Below are 22,358 nucleotides of genomic sequence, written 5' to 3' on the forward strand. Positions count from 1 at the left end.
TTTTTTTTTTTTTTTTGTGACAGTCTTGCTCTGTAGCCCAGGCTGGAGTGCGGTGGTGGGATCTTGGCTCACTGCAACCTCCGCCTCCCAGGTTCAAGCGATTCTTGTACCTCAGCCTCCTGAGAGCTGGGACAGCTCTAATACAGGTGCCTGCCACCATACCCAGCTAATTTTTTGTATTTTAGTAGAGACAGGGTTTCACCATGTTGCCCAGGGCCCAGTGGCTTTTTAATTGCCAGATTTGGTGGTCTTTTTTTACTGTTTATTCTAACAGGAAGAATATTGATTATTCAAGAATGTTGAACTATTTTGATGCCATTGATCAATCCCTATTTTTGAAATTTTCTTCTTCCATGATAACTCTTTTAAAACACCTCTTCCCTCTCATCTCTTTCCCTCTTTTCTCCACTAACTTCTTTGCCTCAATTTAATCCTTCATCCTTTTGTTGTTCTACATTATTATCAGCTGTGGGATATGTGGATAGCCTGTGTTGGCAGAATTAACAAGTGGCAACATAACATAATGGTATAGTGTTCTGATTCTGGAAGTTGAAATCCTGACTCCACCAGTTGCTAGCTATATGACCTTGGACTGATCCTTTCTGTGCCTTGGTTTTGTCATCCTTAAAATGGAGATTATAATAATACTTTTTAGGATTATTTGCACAATAGACAGGTTAATATTAAATGCTTAAAAGTGTACCCAGTGGCCAGGCGCGGTGGCTCATGCCTATAATCCCAGCACTTTGGGAGGCCGAGACTGGTGGATCACGAGGTCAGGAGTTCGAGACCAGCCTGACCAACATGGTGAAACCCCATCTCTACCAAAAATACAAAAATTAGCCAGATGTGGTGGCACGTGCCTGTAATTCCGGCTACTCAGGAGGCTGAGGCAGGAGAATTGCCTGAACCCAGGAGGTGGAGGTTGCCGTGAGCCGAGATTGCGCCATTGCATTCCAGCCTGGGCGACAGAGTAAGACTCTTATCTCAAAAAAAAAAAAAAAAAAAAAAAAAAAAAAACCAGTGTACCTAGCACATAGTAACCAATCATTAAGCTTTTGCAAAATAACCAGTGTACCTAGCACATAGTAACCAATCATTAAGCTTTTGCAAAATACACTCCACTTTTCTCACCTGTTGTCTTAGTCTGTTCAGGCTATTACAGAAATACCATGAACAGGGTTGCTTATTAATAACAGACATTTGTATCTTCAAATTCTAGAGACTGGGAAGTCCAAGATGAAGGCACCAGCAGATATGCTGTCTGGTGAAGGGTCACTCTGGCTCATAGATGGTGCCTTCTCACTGCACCTCACATGGTGGAAGGGGCAAACAAGCTCTCTCGGGCCTCTTTAGTAAAAGCTGGTAATCCCATTCACAAGGCATAATCTAATCATCTCCTAAAGGCCCTACCACTTAATACTGTTGCATTGGAATTTATGTTTTAACTTATGAATTTGGGAAGGACACAAATATTCAGACCATAGCACCAGTCTGCCTCAGAATAGGGGATGACATGGCTTTCTGGATACTTTGTATTAAGCAAGATAATCTTAAGGTGATCCTACATTGCTCTGGAATTATTCATGCACACATTCAAAGAGTTAGCCTGTCCACTTTCTTTTTCTGTTGTCTAGCCGTAGGTTTCTCTTTTCATATGATGTTTCATTTTCTTCTTTGTTTTTGAAACGGTGTCTTGCTCTGTTGCCCAGGCTGGAGTGCAGTGGTGCGATCTCCGCACACTATAACCTCTGCCTACCAGCTTCAAGCTATTTTCCTGCCTCAGCCTCCCAAGTAGCTGGGATTACAGGCACCCGCCGCCACATCCGGCTAATTTTTGTATTGTTAGTAGAGACGTGGTTTCACCATGTTGGCCAGGCTGCTCTCGAACTCCTAACGTCAGGTCATCCGCCTCCCTTGGCATTTACTCATTTTACAGAAAGCTCTGAGGGTGTACTGTATGCTGGGAATGCAACAAAAAACAAACTGGCAAAAATCCCTGCCCTTGTGGAGCTTATATGTTAGTCAAGGTGATGGACAATACACATTAACATATATGGTCTGTCATGTGGTGGTAATTAGTGTTATTGAGAGTATGGTTCGAATGAGGGATAGGGAGAAAGCAGAGAATAGAAGGGGAAGTTTACAGTTTTGGCTGGGGTAGTGGGAAAGGTTAGTGGTGTAGTGTTAAACTGGTCCTCTGAAAGTTCTGATTTGTATTGTTTGCTGATTTCTGTGATAAATGGATTATTTACCATAATCATCACAGCAAAACTCTGAGGTAAGTACTGTTATGTGCCATTTTGCAAACAGGAAACAGACAGAGAGGTTAAAAAGCTTGTCACACAGTTAAATATTGTGGGGTAAGAATTTAAACACAGGCGGTTTTAAAGCCTTCACTAGGGTGATTTTGCCTCTCAAGGGACACTTAGCAATGTCTGGAGAGATTTGGTTGTCACAACTGGGGTACGGGAGTGGACAGGCTGCTAATGGCATCTAACAGGTAGAGGCTAGGAATACTGCTACACATCCTGCAGTGCATAGGATGCAGCCCCCTTCCCCAAACAAAGACTTCTCGCCAAAATATATGAGTGTCAGCGTTGAGAGCTTGAGTTCTTAATTACTGTGCAGTAATCAGATTGACAGTGCCTTTTTTCCTTTAAGTTATTTAAAGTTTGATAAGTAGGTCTCCAGTGAATTTCTAGTTATTTTGACTTGGGATTTTTTTTTTCTTTTTTTTGAGACAGAATCTCACTCTTGTCGCCCTGGCTGGAGTGCAGTGTGGGATCTCGGCTCACTGCAACCTCTATCTCCCGGGTTTAAGCAATTCTCGTGCCTCAGCCTCCTAAGTAGCTGGGATTACAAGCACCCGCCACCATGCCCAGCTAATTTTTTGGTATTTTTAGTAGAGACAGGGTTTCACCATGTCGGCCAGGCTGGTCTCAAACTCCTGACCTCAGGTGATCCACCCGCTTCAGCCTCCCAAAGTACTAGGATTACTGGTGTGAGCCACTGCACCTGGCCTGGAAATTTATATTGAAAGTAATTGTACTGAGAGATATGTGCTTATTTACTGTTAGATAACTATTTAATTCATTGCCCGGGCACAGTGGCTCATGCATGTAATCCCAGCACTTTAGGAGGCCAAGCTGGGCAGATTATTTGAGCTCAGGAGTTCAAGACCAGCCTGGGCAACATAGCAAAACTCAACACACACACGCACACACGCACGCGCGCACACACACACACACACACACACACTCTCTCTCTCTCTCTCTCGTGTGCACACTTGTGGTCCCAGCTACTCAGTAGGCTGATGTGGGAGGATCACTTGAGACCAGGAGGTCAAGGCTGCAGTGAACTATGATTGCACCACTGCACTCCAGCCTGGGTAACAGAGCGAGACTGTCTCAAAAAATAAGACGGAGAAGAATTTAATTCACTAACTTCCTTTGCATGTTTTAACATGTGCAGTGCTTGCAGAAATATAATTTTAAAAACAGGTTTGAGGTATAATTTACATACCCATGAAATTTATCCATTTTAATTGTGCAATTCAATGATTTTTTTAAAGTAAATTTATAGAGTTTTGCAACAATTAATACAATCTAGTTTTAGGACATTTCCATCACCCCTAAAAGATCTGAGTCTTCAGCCCTGGGCAGCTGTTAATCAGCTTTCTGTCTGTATAGATTTTCCTTTTCTGTGAATTTAATATAAATGTAATCATACAATATATAGTCTTTTGTGTCTAGCTCTTTTAACAGTTTTTTTTTGAGATGAAGTCTCATTCTGTTGCCCAGGCTGGAGTGCAGTGGCATGATCTCGGCTCACTGCAACCTCCGCCTCCCAGGTTCATGAGATTCTCCTGTCTCAGCCTCCTGAGTAGCTGGGATTATAGGCGCACATCACCATGCCTGGCTAATTTTTTGTGTTATTTTTAGTAGATACAGGGTTTCACTATGTTGGCCAGACTCGTCTCGAACTCCTGACCTCGTGATCCGCCTGCCTCGGCCTCCCAAAGTGCTGGGATTACAGGCTTGAGCCACTGTGCCCAGCCTCTTGTTAACACATTTTAAAGATTCATTCACGATGTAGCATGCATCGATAGTTCATTCCTTTTTGTTGTTGAATAATATTCCATTGTATGAATGATGAACATATTGAATAATGCTGCTATGAACATGTCATACAACTCTCTGTGTAGACCTATGATTTTGTTTCTCTTGGATGGATAGCTAGCAAAACCATGGAGAGGAATAATTGTTTTCATTTTTTTGATATTTAGATTATTTCTAAATATGCTTAATAAGAGCACCAATCTGGCAGGGCGAGGTGACTCATGTCTGTAATCCCAGGACTTTGGGAGGCCGAAGCGGGCAGATCACTTGAGATCAGATCAAGACCAGCCTGGCCAATACGGTGAAACCCCGCCTCTACTAAAAATACAAAAATTAGCTAGGCATGATGGCACGTGCCTGTAGTCCCAGCTACTTGAGAGGCTGAGGCAGGAGAATCACTTGAACCTGGGAGGCAGAGGTTGCAGTGAGCCAAGATGGTGCCACTGCACTCCAACCTGGGTGACAGAGCCAGACACTGTCTGAAAAAAAAAAGAGCACCAATGAAGAATATTAAAACAGCCACCCAAGTTCTTTCTCGCTACTTCTAGTTCCCGGCGCTTTGCCGGGTGTTAATGGTGGCCCAAAATCATGGGTGCTGTGGCTTTCTCCCTAAGGTGTCACAGGAGCTAAGGGTGCCACTTAACAAACTGCAGAAGATGCAGGCAGGTGAAGGACACCCAGTCTGCTGTGGCAGTGGAATGTGGCAGAAAAGCCAGCTGGGAGGGCGGGGAGCAATCCTGGAAGGCCTGGCTGACCCCACAATTGAACAGGGTTTGGTGTGTCATTGCTTTTAGGCCTTTTCAGTGGACAGAACTGGGGTGGATATACACTCATTTATTTGAAATCATGCATTTGTTCCATACTCCAATTCCAGCCCACCCCTTTGCTATACTATGGTCAAGTGAGTGAGAACAGGCAGCTACATTTTCAGCCTTGTTGCTCACCGCTTCCTTCCAGTAGTCCCATGTTGCTTCATATCTCTTCAGTACATGTATTATTTAGACCCAGAGCCTTGGCTTTTAAATCAGACAGCCCCAGTTTCAAATGTGTCACTGCCATCTCAGTTTTGTGATTTGGGCATACCTCTGTCTGTGCATAGCGATATTAACTTCTATCTCCATGGGTGTGTGGTGAGGATAAAATTATGTGCTTAGAGGAAACGTTCATTCCATGGTAGCTATTTTTTATTAATTCTATACTTTTGAACCTATTATGCTACCTATAATGCCCTATTTTTTTTTCCTTTTAATCATTGGCAAACTTCTCATTCCCTGAGACCCAGCTTGTCACACCTCTGAAGACTGCTGATATCCTCAAGATGTTCCTTACTCCCTTTCCTTGCTACTACTTTACTGTGGATATATGAACAACATTATTGTGCTTATTACATGCAATAAATATTTATTGGATGAATGATACTAAAATTCACATTTAAAATGCCAAAATCAAAATACACATGATATGCTGTATAAGTAGCATAATGTTGATTTTTAAATCTAATGTGCTGTGGGTACATAGTAGAAAGCAGTGACTACCAAATTTGCCTGTGTTTTAGAATTTAAATGGGGAGTTTTAAAAAGGGTATTTCTGTGCCCCATTTTTAATTTACTGAATTGAACTTACTACAAGATGTAGTACTCCAGAAATCTTGGATTTTAATTTGCTTTCCCCAGCTGTTGAATGATTGGGGATAGATGAAATAAGATTGGCAAAAATGTTGATAATGAAGCTGGGTAATGGATATACAAAGATTCATTATACTGTTCTATTTTGGTGTATGCTTAAAATTTTCCATCTTAGAAAATTTTTTAAAAAAGAAATTACCAGCCTGCATGTAGCCAGCCTGGCACCAGTCCTAACTATCATTTGGGAGCCACTATTCTCATTTGAATTTACAGTCACCAGAAACTTTACTGAGGACCCAGTGGTAAACCAGCTATTGTATTCTGCCTTTGAGATACTTTGAATAGAGGCTAATATGTCATATGAATAAGGGTAATTAACGGAGACCCCTTATTACTGGCAAACATGGAAAGAGGAAGCTTCCTGTAGTTATTCAGCCATCATTATCCTAACCACTGAATATTCTATTCTCATTTTCCAGAGTCATAGCTTTTTTTTATATGTGTATTTCCTATCCCAAATGGCATATAAAAAGGGGGATGGGACATGTAGGGTGGCGTGAAATAAATGACAGAGCATTGACAAACATATTTTAAACATTCTGTTTCTTAGAATACAGTGAGGAAATGAATAATTTTCACCAGAAGCAAGTATATCTTCCTTATATGTGTCTTCTACAAATTTCTAAAGAAGACTTTTTTAAAAGTAAATTTATCAATTAAATTAGCAGAACTGGGCCTTTAGTGCTATGTATAAAATTTGAGCCAATGAAAAATAAATTAGTTACTATTAGTTGTTCTTTAATACTTTGCTAAGAAGTTTATTCATGTCTGTTAACATTTCCGTATTTCCTTTTGTATTTTTACTGCCTTTGATACTCATTCATGGATTAGAAGGGATTATAATTTGATAATAATAATGGCATTTTACATGTTATATGTTATGGTCCCTTCTAATCCAGAAACAATGAATACTAGGCAATTCTACTTCTTTAGGATTTCATAATCTGAAAGCATCTAACCTCAAATACTTACTAACTATAAAAGGGAAAGGCAGTAACTTTCCCTTTTGGTAACCAAGCAATACCATATTAACCAAGTGACCAAGGTTAACATCACAAGTACTAAAGCATATGTATATCATGTATCCTCTGATGTGTTGTGCTGAGAAGGACACAATATCATTCTGTGGTATTACCAAAAATTCATAACTTCGTTCCAGTCATTTAAAAAAAAACAATCAGAGAAACTTTTTTAGATTGAAGGAGACTAAGGAGAAATAAAAATTATTATTATTATTATCTTGAGATGGAGTCCCACTCTGTCACCCAGGCTGGAGTGCAGTGGCGCGATCTCGGCTTACCACAACCTCCGCTTCCTGGGTTCAAGTGATTCTCCTGCCTCAGCCTCCCGAGTAGCTGAGATTACAGGCATGCGCCACGATGCCCTGCCGATTTTTTTTGTATTTTTAGTAGAGATGGGGTTTCGCCATGTGGGCCAGGCTGGTCTCAAACTCCTAACCTCATGTGATCCGCCCACCTTGGCCTCCCAAAATGCTGGGATTACAGGGGTGAGCCACTATGCCTGGCCACTAAAAATTAAATTTAATATGAGATCCTCGAAAGAGAAAAAAGATTAGAAAACACTGATTTGTATAGTCTTGTTTAATTAATAGTTTTATAAGTGTTAATTTTGTGGTATTATTGATCTTTGTCCTATGGTTATATAAGATGTTACTATTAGAGGAAGCTCAGTGAGAGGCATGGGAGTTCTCTGTACTATTTTTACAGTTTTTCTATAAATCTAAAATTAGTTCTAAATAAAAAGTTTTAAACATCAGCACAAACTGGAAAAAACTATTTGCACTTCCCGTGACAGAGGGCTGATTTTTTCTTTTTACATAGATCTCATAAAAATCAGTAGGACAAAACAGACGTGGAAAAATGGGCAAAGGATATAAACAAGTGGTTTATGGAAAAAGAAGTACACAGAACCAATAAATATATTAAAACATACAATCCTTTGCATAATTCAAGAAATGGAAATTAAAACAAGATATTTTTACTTTTTGGTTTGTCAGTGATGAAAAGTTTGGTAATACCCAGTCACCCTTATTACATAACCCTGTATAAATTGTTTCATACCTTTTAGAAGGCAAGTAGCAATTCCTCTGTTAGGAATTTACCCTACAGCAATGCTGGTAACAGCTATATATACATTAGTGTTCATTGTAGTAATGTTTTTAATAGGAAAAAAATGGCCCATCAGTAGAGTAGCTAAATAAAGAATGAAACATTCACATGATGGAATTCTCTGTTACACTAAAAAGAGTGAGATAGCCTAGTGCAAGCTGAGTGCAATGGTTCACACCTGTAATCCAAACACTTGGGAGCCTGAGCCAGGAAGATCTGTAGCCCAGGAGTTTTAGGTTCAAATGAGCTATGATTGCAGCACTGCACTTCAGCCTGAGTGACAGAGTGAGACCTTGTCTCTGTATTTTAAAATAATAGTAAAAATAATAAAGTAAATCTTTCTGTGCTTTGGGAAGAGTTCCAGGATATACTATAAACTGAAAAGTAATGATACAGAACAGCATGTATAGGATGCTTGCATTTGTGTAGTAGTTTTTCAAAGTATATAACTTTATGTGTAATAAGTACACTTGGAATGGGAAAAATAACTTTAATATAGTATCTTGATGGGAGAGAGCCCTGGAATTGAAGGGCAGGGGAGGCTTACTTTTCACTTTATACCTTTCTTTAAGGTCTAATTTTTAAAAATTATATACATATTCCTTTAAAAAAATCAATAAAAACTTAAAAGAAAAATATACTTTATAAAATTTTTTTAAAGATTTTTTTACTCTATTACCTAATAATAACTATTATTAGCCAAGAGCAGTGTCGAACACTTTTTATATATAATCTCAATTCATTAATTTGTTATGATTTGCTTTTTATAGTTTCTTGTGAAATATGAAAGTTTCATTTTTTTAATAAGAATTTTAGCATATGGGCTTGTGTATCACTGGTTAGTATTCATCAGCCACTTGGTATGTTTGTTAAAAGCTGCAGAGGCTGAAACCCTAGACTCTGCTCTAGTAAATCAGAGATAATGTCCTGGAATTTGAATTTTAAAAGAGTTCCAGAGATGATTCTTATTGCAACTTTAATACACTGCTTTACATCACTGGTGGTGGTGTTTTTTTGTTTTGTTTTGTTTTGTTTTTTGCTGTTGTTGTTTTGTTTTAAGACAGAACCTCACTCTGTCGCCCAGGCTAGAGTGCAGTGGCGCAATCTTGGCTCACTGCAACCTCTGCCTCCCAGCCAGGTTCAAGTGGTTCTGCCACAGCCTCCCGAGTAGCTGGGATTACAGGTGCCTGCCAGGTGGTGGTTGTCTGAAAATTTATTTCATTTCCTTTCAGTTTAATGTTAGAAATTACCCTGCTGGTACCTAGAGTCCATTTTCATCCATTGTTTTTTAAAATAAATGTTCTTAAGCTGTCTATTTAACCTTACTTACGCTTCATTAGAAAATACCTGTGTGTCAACCATACATATTTTATGAATTTTTTTCTCGTAGTTGATCACAGCCGAGTTAAATTGACATTAAAGACTCCTTCACAAGATTCAGACTATATCAATGCAAATTTTATAAAGGTATGTACTAACTTTAAATGGTGTTTCTCTGCCATATTAATGTCTTTCTACATACTAGTTTTGTAAAAACTTTTTGAATTGCTCAAACACGATACCAACAGCAAAAGAAATAAAAATAAAGCCACTGCCCTGGCACAATGTTTTTATATGCTTTCCTTCTAGCCTTCTTATTCATATAGATAAATAGTTTCTACTTAGTTTTGTGATAGCAGAGATAACATTTTCTTTTTTATTTCTTCTTGCCCATGGAAGTCTTACCTATTACTAAATTATTTTCTCAGTTATCCCTTTGGACACAAATGAACATCATCAATCCCTGTTGTTGACCCATATAGGTTGTTTCCAAATTTTTTAAATGATAATATTGCAGTAAACATCTTTGTTCTTTTGAATAATTTCTTAGGATAAATTACTAGGGGTGGGATTACTGGATAATACTGATTTAAAATTCTAGAACATAGCTTTAAATGTAAAACTTTTGGCAGTTGTCACTGTTTCAGGTGGCAACCCAAAATCCAAGATTAAATAGTCTCTTTTATAACCTTTGTTTGGATACCCTTTGATGAAAAGCAGTCAAGTTCTTTTTTTTTTTTTTTTTTTTTTTGAGACGGAGTCTCGCTCTGTCGCCCAGTCTGGAGTGCAGTGGCGCTATCTCGGCTCACTGCAAGCTCTGCTTCCCGGGTTCACGCCATTCTCCTGCCTTGGTCTCGATCTCCTGACCTGTGATCCACCCGCCTCTGCCTCCCAAAGTGCTAGGATTACAGGCGTGAGCCACTGCGCCCAGCGTCAAGTTCTTTATGGTATCAGTAGAGATAGATGCAAAGTGCCACTTGATTCAGTTTAAATAAAAGGCTTTTTGTACATCAGCTAATCTGTGTTTTTTAATCTTTCAAGTGATATGATAGTATAATTTTCATTTATTTTATATATGGTGTTTATACATATTTTCATATGTTTTTGTTGATAAAAATGTTAACTGATAAAAGTTTATGCCAGGCCGGGCACGGTGGCTCATGTCCGTAATCCCAGCACTTTGGGAGACCTAGGCGGGTGGATCACCTGAGATCAGGAGTTCGAGACCAGCCTGGCCAACATGGGGAAACCCAGTCTCTACTAAAAATACAAAAATTAGCCGGTCATGGTGGTGCATGCCTGTAATACCAGCTTCTCGGGAGACTGAGGCAGGAGAATCGCCTGAACCCCAGGAGGTGGAAGTTGCAGTGAGCCGAGATCGTGCCAATGCACTCCAGTCTGGGTGACAGAGCAAGACTCCGTCTCAAAAAAAAAAAAAAGGTTTATGTGGTAAAATTATTATCTATGTCAATATTCAGCAGTCATGGTTTTAAATAAAAATTTCTTTTTTTAACAAAGTTAAAAACCAAAATGAATACATTAAATAAAAACTAATAAATTGATAGTTTGCTATTTCAGATGTTGTCAATGTTCATATTCTTTTTTTAAGGCTGTTTGTTAAAAGTTATAGTTTTTACTTATGCTTAATGACACTGATTCATTGTATGAGTCAGTTATGTACCAGTTTAGTATTTTAGTCAGTGACATTGTTTGGTTTATATTCTCATGTTCATTATTAAAAACCTGTATAGTAGATGCTTGATAAACTTTTGAGTTGAATAGATAATGGAAGGTAGCTATGGAAGAAACTAAGAAAGAGCTCTTCACTAGTTTTAGTATTGTTTTAGAATCAGAGCACGCTCTGTATTTCTGCCAGTTAGCTTTGTTGAGTAGGTATTAGGGCTTTTGTTATTAATGCCTAGATAAGTAATAATTTTTAATTAGCATAAGGCGGTTCTTAAATACCTATTCTGTGCACCATATCCGGTAAACACAAAGTAATAGCAGTCATCAAAAGCTTAAGTGAATTGAATATATTTTGCCATGCTTTAATATACTATGAAAGACACATTATTTGGAAATGGTTTAAGTTAAAACAACAATATTACTAATACAATTTGAAACCTTATATTTTGGGTAATGAAATATTTTTGGTAATCAAAATAAATGTGAAATTTGCTTTTAACCATTTTTAGGGCGTCTATGGGCCAAAAGCATATGTAGCAACTCAAGGACCTTTAGCAAATACAGTAATAGATTTTTGGAGGATGATATGGGAGTATAATGTTGTGGTAAGTAATTTACTTTTCACAATAAATTTTGAGAAATACTTATGTAATAACATAGGCTATTTTACTGAATAAGGAATGAGGGGATTTTTAAAAAATCCATAATTATGTTTACTTATTGCTGATGTTTACTAAAAAGATGGACCCATTTTTAGGATGTCTCATTAAATTTTTACAAACTAGGCTAAATATTTTAAGAAGGTGTGATAATAATTTAAATCTTGTCCTAAGTCAGTAAGTAATGATACAGCTATCAAACAACTTATAAAAAGCAGAAAAGGATTAGTGCTCTAATATGTCAGTAAAATACTTGATAGTACAGTTATACTCATTTGAGTCCCTCTTCTCAGGAAAATATATATAAACACATAACTATAAATAGACTATAAATATGCAGTGTAAGAGAATTTCATCTATCCCTGGAGTTCATTCAGTGCCCTCTTGTTCTTTTGGATGAAGGGAAATAATATGCCCTTAGATTTAGAAGCAGAGAAATTAGTTAGAATACTGCAAAGAGCTACCCTATACTGCTCTGTAGTATTCTTGAAACCTAACCATGTGCACTGATACTTTTCATTGTGTGGATGTGGAAAATCAGTAATGTGAAACTTTCATTTTTGTCTTACGGCTTTTTAATGGAATTGTAATGATTCTAAAGCATTGACATCCTCTGGTCTTTGAAAGATTAATAAAAGGGGGGAAATTTTCCAGTTATTTATATTTGCTGTACTTCACTTTAAAAACTAGATGTGCTTGGGGATTGAGAAAGAGCATGAAGAAACTTTCTGGATGATGGGAACATCCTGTATCTTGATAAGATTTGTGTTGCACAGATGTGTGTATTTGTCCAAACTCGGAGAATGTTCACTTTAGGATTTGTGCATTTCATTATATGTAAAATTTGCCTCAAGGGAAAAATACTGGAAACAATATAAAAATTATGTTCTAGATTGGCCGGGTGGGGTGGCTCATGCCTGTAATCCCAGCACTTTGGGAGGCCGAGGCGGGCAGATCACGAGGTCAGGAGATCGAGACCATCCTGGCTAACACGGTGAAACCCCGTCTCTACTAAAAATACAAAAAAATTAGCTGGACGTGGTGGCGGGCGCCTGTAGTCCCAGCTACTCAGCAGGCTAAGGCAGGAGAATGGCGTGAACCCAGGAGGCAGCGCTTGCAGTGAGCTGAGATAGCGCCACTGCACTCCAGCCTGGGCGACAGAGCGAGACTCCGTCTCAAAAAAAAAAAAAAAAAAAAAAAAAAAAAAAAAAAAAATTTATGGTGTTCTAGATAATAATATGCATGCTGAAGTATTTTGGGGAGAGTGTACTGATGTTCACAACTTACTTTGAAATGCATTTTTAAAATAAGATGGATTGATAGAGGGTTAGCTATGTGATAAAACATGGTGAAATGTTAATGATAGAATATAGGTGATGGCTATACAATGTTTACTGTAAAATTCTCAACTATGGTGTGTGTTGGAAAGTTTACATTATAAAATGGGAAAAAGCAGGTATGATCAACTTTTAAAATGGTGTTAAACGCATTCAATATTTAAATAATTATAAATATATTTTTAATTAATAGTGCTATTTATAATTAGGTAAATATCCTAAAAGTGATATTTTAATATAATTTCAGAAATCACAAAGTAAATCTGTAAGATTTACATGATTTAATTCAAACCAAAAACATCATGTTAATTGGAACCAATTTAATTTGTTGCTGTATAGTTAGCCCTTGTTTGGAAAGTCTAATTTTGATAATTTCTTTAACTTACACATTTAATATTGAAACTACTTTTTTAGGCAAGCCAATTATACTTCTCGGTGCAAAATTCTTGAAATCTGTATTTTATTAAAAAGTAAAATTGTGTTTAACTGATACGTTCTTTATCTCACTCCCCACCATCACTTTTTAGATCATTGTAATGGCCTGCCGAGAATTTGAGATGGGAAGGGTATGTATAATCTATTCCTCTTACTATTTCATTTTTAGGGATAAATATTCTTAGTCTTTTATTATTATAGTCTTAACATAAGCAGTTAATGTAGATACTTCTTTTATTTTGGGGTACTGCTGTTGCTTTTATTTCATACAAGGGACAAAATAATCTCTCAAGCATGTTGTTTTCTTTTATATTTTGTAAGTATGTTTTATCACACACAGGCATACCTCAGAGATATTATAGGTTCAGTTCCAGACCACCAGAATAGCGCAATTCAAACAAATTTTTTGTTTTCTTAGTGCATATAAAAGTCATATTTATACTGTATTATAGTCTGTTAAATGTTCAGTAGCATTATACCTATAAAACACTTCATGCCTTATTTTATTTTTTTATTTTTTCTAGACAGAGTCTCGCTCTGTTGCCCAGGCTGGAGTGCAGTGGTACAATCTTGGCTCACTGCAACCTCCGCCTCCCAGGTTCAAGCGACTCTCCTGCCTCAGCCTTCTGAGTAGCTGGGATTATAGGCATGTGCCACCACAACTGGCTAATTTTTGTAGTTTTAGTAAAGATGAGGTTTCACCATGTTGGCCAGGCTGGTTTCGAACTCCTGACCTCAGGTGTTCTGCCCACCTCGGCCTCCCAAAGTGCTAGGATTATAGATGTGAGCCACCGTGCCTGGCCTTCCATGCCTTAATTTAAAAATAATTTATTGCTAAAAAATGTTAATGATCATCTGAGCCTTCAGCTAGTTGTAATCTTTATGCTGGTAAAGGGTTTTGTTGACGTTGATGGCTGCCGACTGATCAAGTTGGTATTTGCTAAAGGTTGGGGTAGCTGTGGCAATTTTTGATAAAATACAAGACAGGACCAGGAACGGTAGTTCACATTTGAATCCCAGCACTTTGGGAGGCGGAGGTGGGAGGATCACTTGAGCCCAGAAGGTTGAGGCTGCGGTGAGCTATGATTATGCTACTGTACTCCAGCCTGGGCAGAGGGAGACTCCACTTATAAAAACATAAAATAAGAAACAGTGAAGTTTGCCACATTGATTGTCTCTTCCTTTCATGAAAGATTGCTCTGTAGCATGCCATGCTGTTTGATAGCAACAGCAGTTGCTGTTCTACCCACAGTAGAACTACTTGGCAAATTGGAGTCAGTCCTTTCAAACCCTTCCACTGCTTTATCAACTAAGTTGATTTAATGTCCTAAATCCTTTGTTGTCATTTCAAGTGTTCACAGCATCTTCACCAAAAGTATATTCCATCTCAAGAAAGTAGATTCCATCTCAAGAAACCACTTTCTTTTCTTATCCATAAGAAGCAACTCCTCATCCATTCCAGGTTTTATCATGAGATTGTGGCAATTCATTTCCATCTTCAAGCTCCACTTCTGATTCTCTTTGTTGTTTCCACCACATTTGCAGTTACTTCCTCTACTGAAGTCTTGAACCTCTCAAAGTTATCACGAGGGTTGGAATTAACTTTTTCCAAACTCGTGTTAATCTTGATATTTTGACCTCCTCCCACGAATCATGAGTGTAATTAATTGCATCTAGAATGCTGAATCCTTTCCAGAAGGTTTTCAGTTCACTTTCCCTAGACCCATCAGAGTAATCATTATTTATGGCAGCTTTAGCTTTACAAAATACGTTTCTTAAATAATAAGACTTGAAACTCAAAATTACTCGTTGATCCATAGGCTGCAGAATGGATGTTGTATTAGCAGGCATGAAAACATATTAATCTCCTTGTACATGTCCATCAGAGCTTTTGGGTGACCAGGTGCATTGTAAACGGAAATATTTTGAAAGGAATTTTTTTTTCCAACCAGTAGTCCCCAGTAGTGAGCTTAAAATATTCATTAAACCATGCAATAGGGATGGGCTGGGGGTGGGGTTGAAAAAAACAAAAACATGCTGTAAACAGATGTGCTGACATCCAGGCCTTACTCCATTTATAGAGGACAGACAGAGTACATTTGGCATGATTTTTAGAGCCCTTAGGATTTTCAGAATGGTAAATGAGCATTGGCTTCAACTTAATGTCACCAGCTGCATTAACCCCTAACAAGAGAGTCAGCATGTCCTTTGAAGCTTTGAAGCTAGACGTTGACTTCTTTTCTCTAGTTCTGAAAGTCCTAGATGGCATCTTCTTCCAATATAAGGATGTTTCATCCATACTGAAAATATGTCATTTAGTATAGCTTGTTTCATCAGTGCTCTTAGCTTAGATCTTTGGATAACTTGCTGCAGCCTCTACATCAGAATTTGGTGCTTCATCTCGCACTTTTATGTTATGGGGACAGCTTCTTTCCTTAAACTTCGTGAACCAGCCTTTGCTAGCTTCTAACTTTCCTTCTGCAGCTTCCTCACACTTTATAGAAATGAAGGGAGTTAGTGCCTTGCTCTGGATTAGGCTTTGGCTTGTAGAAATGTTGCAGCTGGTTTGATCTTCTATCTAGACCACTAAAACTTTCTCCATGTAAGCAATAAGGCTGTTTGACCTACTTAATTTTTGTGTGTTTCCTGGAGTAGCTCTTTTAATGTCCTCCAAAAACTTTTCCTTTTTGTTCTAAACTTGGCTGTTTAGTACAAGAGGCCTACCTTTCTGCCTATCTCAGTTTTCAACATGCCTTCTTTACTAAGCTTAATCATTTTTAGCTTTTTTATTTAAAGTGAAAAGTTTGTGACCCTTTTCACTTGAATACTTTGAGGCCATTGTAGGGTTATTAGTTAGTCTAATTTCAATATTGTGTCTCAGGAAATAGGAAAGCCCAAGGAGAGGAAGAGAGACTGTACAAAAACTTGTCAATGGAACAGTGAGAATGCTCACAACATCTGTTGATTAAGTTTGCCATTTTATATGGGAGCAGTTTGTAGCACCCCAAAACAGAGTAGTAACTTCAAACATCACTGATCAGATTACAATAACAGATATCATCATAATGAAACAGTTTGGAATACTGCAAAAGTTTCCAAAATGTGACACAGACCTGAAGTGCTGTTGAAAAAATGATACCGATATACTTGCTTGGTGCAGGGTTGCCACAAAACTTCAATTTGTAAAATATGCAGTGTCTGAGAAACACAGTAAAATGAGGTATGCCTGTACTTAACAATAATTAATTAGGTATTGTTACTTAGTAATCTTCAAATATTCAATGGTGTTGTAACTAGAATGCCATCTATGGACTGAAATAGAGAGGTATTTTTAAATAGGAATAAAATTGAACAAGTGGAAATACATTTTAAAAATCTGGTTATCATTAATATATGGTTTGAATTTTTGTTTGTTTGTTTGTTTTGAGACTGTGAGACAGAATCCTGCTGTGTCAGTCAGGCTGGAGTGCAGTGGCGCGATCTCGGCTCACTGCAACCTCCATCTCCCGGGTTCAGGTATATTTCCTGTCTCAGCCTCCCGAGTAGCTGGGACTACAGGCGCCTACCACCATGGCTCAGCTCATTTTTGTATTTTTAGTAGAGATGGGGTTTCACCGTGTTGGCCAGGCTGGTCTCGAACTCCTGACCTCAGGTGATCCGACCGCCTTTGTCTCCCAAAGTGCTGGGATTACAAGCATATAATCCCATGTAATCCACCGCACCAGGCCTGAATATCTTGATTAGTCTGTTTGTTAATACCACAGTATGTTTTGTTTGTTTCCTATCTTCAAAACTGAGAGAAGATAATTTCTTACCCTGATTTTCTAACATTGGTATTTTTATGCTATGTCGAAGTAAAATTTACTTCAAAGCTATTCTGGTATCCTACAGCATCATATTCTGTCCTCACTGTAGGAGGTAATGATATATTTACAGATAATTCATATTTAAATAAAACTTATAAAGTGTGGTCTTCTATAAATATGACATATAAATCAAACTTACAAATTACATAGTGATTTTATTTGAAGTTTTTTAATACTAATGTAGTTAATATATTTAAAATTATCTTTAGTTTGTAAATATGTTAATTTTTTCAGTAAGCAATATATTGCAAAAGATACATCTTTCAGTTATATTACATAAATAATTGGGAAGCTTTAATTTATTCCATTACTCCCAACTATTTCCTATATCAGTATTAAGTAATGTTGGACAGAAAGTGAATAAAATGAGAAAATATAAAAACTGAGAAATTATTAAGTAATCAAGTTATCTATTTAAGGGTTGTCAATATATACATTAATATTATTAATCAATTGTCTAAGAGAATTTAAATGTCATTCTCCTAATGTTTTAAGTTACTGTTAAGGTTTAGGATGTATTTCTCTTTTCATTATATTAGTAAGCTCATAGTATGTATCAAGTTATTGATGAAAAATCAAGTAGTATTGAGTACATAATTTTTTGAAGCGAAAGGTTTTTGTGATTCACTGTGTCGTATTAGTAATAGATTATGAGCAAGTTAGGAACTATGAAATTATCTGATAACCTTGACTTTGATCTTGACTTTGAATGTGACCTGGTGGAAAAAGCATAGATAATTAAATCAGACAAACCTACCTTTTACAAGCATTTTGACCATGGTGCAGTACAGTTCACTCTGAGCTTCAGTTTCCTCACATTTGAAAGGAAATAATACCCACCTTGCAGTGTTAGAGATTATGTATGTATGATATTTAACACATAGTTTTTGATATCATTATTAGTTTTATACCAGGAATATAAGTACCAATATAATCTTATTACTGCTCATCTGAATGAGGGGCATTGTTAGTCACACCGCTTTCTATTCTTAACTAAATTAATCTCTTACAACTTGTTTTCTATCTGTTTCAAGGTATTAAAGTTTTGTCAGGTAAAAGATTAAAAAAATGTTTTTTAAATTCTCAAAAATAATTTAAGGTCCAAGTGTAAGTAGAGTGGCTCACACCTGTAATCCCAGCTACTTGGGAGGCTAGGGTGGGAGAATTGCTTGAGCCCAGGAGTTTGAGACCAGCTTTGGCAACATGGCAAGACCCCCATCTCTATTTTTTTTTAAATCTTTTTTTTTTTTTTTTTTTTTGTGGGGAGAGACAGTCTCGCTCTGTCGCCCAGGCTTGAGTGCAGTGGCACAATCTCAGCTCTTTGCAACCTGCATCTCCCAGGTTCAAACGATTCTCATGTCTCAGCCTCCTGAGTAGCTGGGATTAAAAGGCATGTGCCACCATGCCTGGCTAATTTTTTTGTATTTTTGAGTAGAGACAAGGTTTTGCCATGTTGGCCAGTCTGGTCTTGAACTCCTTGCCTTAAGTCATCCACCCACGTTGGCCTTCCAAAGTGCTGGGATTATAGGCATGAGCCACCACACCCGGCCTCCATCTATTAAAACAAAAAAAAAGCCGGTTGTGGTGGCACACGCCTGTGGTCCCAGCTACTCAGGAGGCTGAGGTGGGAAGATCACTTGAGCCCAGAAGGTAGAGGCTGCAGTGAGCCGTGATTGCACCACTGCACACTCCAGCCTGGGTGACAAAGTGAGACCCTATCTAAAAAAAGAGAGAATTTGATTTAATCATTTTCTGTAAACATCTCTTGGAAAATGAGATTTGGAAGTTACCTGTGTTTTTAAGCCTCTAAAATGTTAGCTAACCCAACATACCAGACAGTTCTACTTTGTTTCTCTGTGAGCATTACTGTCAACTTATAGTTCATTCAGCCTATAGGTAATAACTCCATTTACTGTATTTGGAACTGTGAAGATTTAATTAGGAATTCATTAACCAATGCATTTCCCACTGCTTAAAAGGTTTATTTAAGCTAGATGGTCACTTAGAGACTTTGATTTTATTGGGCCTTGATACAAATTGCATCATTTCTTAATATCTGAATCATTCTATTTTCCATAAAGTTAGGCTTTTCATTCACTTACCTGATTTTCTAAAATGATGAGGTGCTTGATATTAGAAACTGATGAAAATTTATCATTCTTTTTCTATACCTGTTTAAAATAGGAAGGTAAGAGGAGAAATTATTTGACTACACTTTCTGTAATCTCTAATAAAATTGAATAGTTAATACATCATGTTTGTGTAGGGGTTTTACCATCTGTGGTACATTTGAAATACACTGTTATTTAACAAACATGCAACAACTCTGTAAGATAAGGATTATTATTCCTATTTTTACAGATAAAAAAACTAAAGGTCAATAAAGGAGTAGAATTAGTACTTGCAAAATTCTTCTGATTCCAAGTAGAATACTCTTTCCACTTCATCACATATTTTACATTTAATGAGAATTCAGCCAGATATTTGTAGAGATTGTCATGTTACAAGCAATACAACTTACCTAGCAACCTTTATACCAAATACCTCCTTGTACCAGACACTTTTTTAAAATTAGTTTTTCTTGTCTAGAGGAGGATCTTTGGTCTACTCTGTAGACCTGGCAGATAGCAATGAACAGTTATGCACTTAAGTCAGTAAGGTTCTTATGACTATTCTTGGAGAAGACACAGTAGCCTATTTTTTAAAACAATTGGGTAAATCTAAGCTCTCTCAGCTCCATGCCTGCTAATGTGGGTTTTTCTGTTTTGGGGAAGTAGAAGTAAGCAGAACCTCAGGACACAAAATATTTATAACAGTTTAAGAAAAACTTACATGAATTACTTACTAATTTTTTTTTTTGGATGACAGAAAAAATGTGAGCGCTATTGGCCTTTGTATGGAGAAGACCCCATAACGTTTGCACCATTTAAAATTTCTTGTGTAAGTATCCATTTTTGTAAACACTTTTTTCAGAAAATTGGCATGCTATACTGATGAATAATTAAATTATAATGTGGTATGGACCCAGGTTTATAGACGCCAAGGACTCACAAACCTATGCTTACATTTAAAAAAATTTTGTTTATATACTGCTTTTAAATTTGGAAGCTTTTGGGTTGACTTCATAAATGCATATTTTCCTTGTATCTTACTATATTGATTGTGTGTTAGTCTTTGTATATCAATTGATAGTAGGTGTTTACATGTAAATGAAGTAACTGTGCTTTTAATATTTGGAAATCGTGTATTCATTTCAAATTGATTAAATGGGAAAGACTTGGTAACTGGAGTACAGTGTATCATATTAACCCTTCATATCTAATTGTGCTCTCAAAAATTGTTATAATTATATATAAAGATAAGTTTAAGACCTACCATACTGGAAGTAAAGATTGGTCCTGTCTGGCAGATTATTTGATATGAAACTTAAAATGTTTTCTTAATATGTAATGACCTCTGGAAATGAATTAAATTCAAGCTCAAAAGCTAACACAGCAAAAATCTGAGAAAATGAATAAAAAAATGAAAACAGTGAAGGAAATAGGAGTAGGAAAAAGAAAGGCATGGACAAAAAGAAGGAAAATATAAGTGAATTTTAAAATAGAACCAAGTTTTCTTTAGGTGCCATAAAAAGACTGTAATTGAACATAACCTAAAAATCAATTAATTTAGGCCAGGCACGGTGGCTCATGCCTGTATCCTACCACTTTGAGAGGCCAAGGCGAGTGGATCACTTGAGGTCAGGAGTTCGAGACCAGCCTGGACAACGTGGCAAAACCCCTTTTCTACTAAAAATACAAAAATTAGCTGAGTATGGTGGTGGGCACCTGTAATCCCAGCTACTTGGGAGGCTGAGGCACGAGAATTGCTTGACTCTGGGAGGTGGAGGTTGCAGTGAGCTGAAATTGCACCACTGCACTCCAGTCTGGGCGACAAGGGTAAAACTCCATCTCAAAAAAAAAAAAAATTAATGAATTTGCCTATATTAGGGTTCTCCAGAGAAGCAGAACCAATAAGAGTGTGTGTGCATGCGTCTGTGTGCATGTGTATACATTTAAGGGGATTTATTACGAGGAATTGGCTCAGGCAGTTACGGAGGCTGGCCAGTCCAAAATCTGCAGGGTAGGCTGGAGATCCTGGAGAGCCAATGCTGCAGTTTCAGTCTGAATGCTGATAAGCTGGAGACCCAGGAGAGCTGATGTTCAGTTCTAGTTGGAAAAGTCTGTTGTAGAATCAGGATGAGCCGATGTTGCAGATGAAGGCAGCCTGCTGGAGAATTCTGTCTTGCTTCAGGAGGCTGGTCCTTTTGTTGTATTCAGGCCTTCAACAGATTGGATGAGGCCCAACAACATTATGGAGGACAGTTTGCTTTACTCAGAGACTACCAGTTTAAATGTTAATCTCCTCCAAAAACAGTGTCACAGAAATAACTAGAATAATGTTTGACCAAATATTCTGGGCACACTGTGGCCCAGCCAAGTTGACAGATAAAATTGAATATCACATTCCTTATTCAGAGTTTCTTGTTTTTGACTTTGTTTTCCATGATTAAACGAAATATAATTTCTGTGGTTTTACTTGTCATTGCTGAGTTCTTGAACTCCATAATTTTATGACTTAGTTATACTCATGACTTCTGAATTCCTCTCATACATACCCAAAGTTTAGTGCTTTCTAGGTTGACATAAAAAAGGATAGGACTGAATCTGTATTATGCTGTCTACTTTATAAATCAATGTTGTTTTTATAATGTTAACTATAACTCACCATTGAACTTTTTGGATGTAGTATTTAGTCAATATTCTTAAGGTGCTGATTAGAATTAACTATTTGTGGGGTAAATGTAAAAATTTTAGGCCAGGTGCAGTGGCTCACACCTGTCATCCCAGCACTTTGCGAGGCTGAGGTGGGGAGGATTGCTTGAGCCCAGGAGTTTGAGACAAGCCCGGGCAAAATAGCGAGACATTATTAACATTTTTAAAAACGTTAAAAATCCCACTGCATTTCATTTTATTTGGCTTGAATAATACCCAATACACACCACACTGTCTACTTCAGTGGGGAAATACCAACCCTCCTTCACCAATCCAGAAAGAAATCTGTAATATTAGATTCCTCGA

General features: G+C 37.4%; 1 protein-coding gene across 1 annotated transcript in view; it reads left to right on the plus strand.

The window, feature by feature from the left end:
• The window catches only part of PTPN12 (protein tyrosine phosphatase non-receptor type 12), a 102,865-nt gene that overhangs the window by 34,802 nt on the left and 45,705 nt on the right, over positions 1 to 22,358 (plus strand). The window contains exons 3-6 of the mRNA XM_003805268.5: positions 9,326 to 9,402; positions 11,451 to 11,546; positions 13,465 to 13,503; positions 20,107 to 20,178. Coding sequence (XP_003805316.1) covers positions 9,326 to 9,402; positions 11,451 to 11,546; positions 13,465 to 13,503; positions 20,107 to 20,178 — 284 coding nt within the window. The remainder of the gene's footprint in view (positions 1 to 9,325; positions 9,403 to 11,450; positions 11,547 to 13,464; positions 13,504 to 20,106; positions 20,179 to 22,358) is intronic.

This window comes from Pan paniscus, chromosome 6 (assembly GCF_029289425.2).
Source record: "Pan paniscus chromosome 6, NHGRI_mPanPan1-v2.0_pri, whole genome shotgun sequence".
Taxonomy (NCBI): domain Eukaryota; kingdom Metazoa; phylum Chordata; class Mammalia; order Primates; family Hominidae; genus Pan; species Pan paniscus.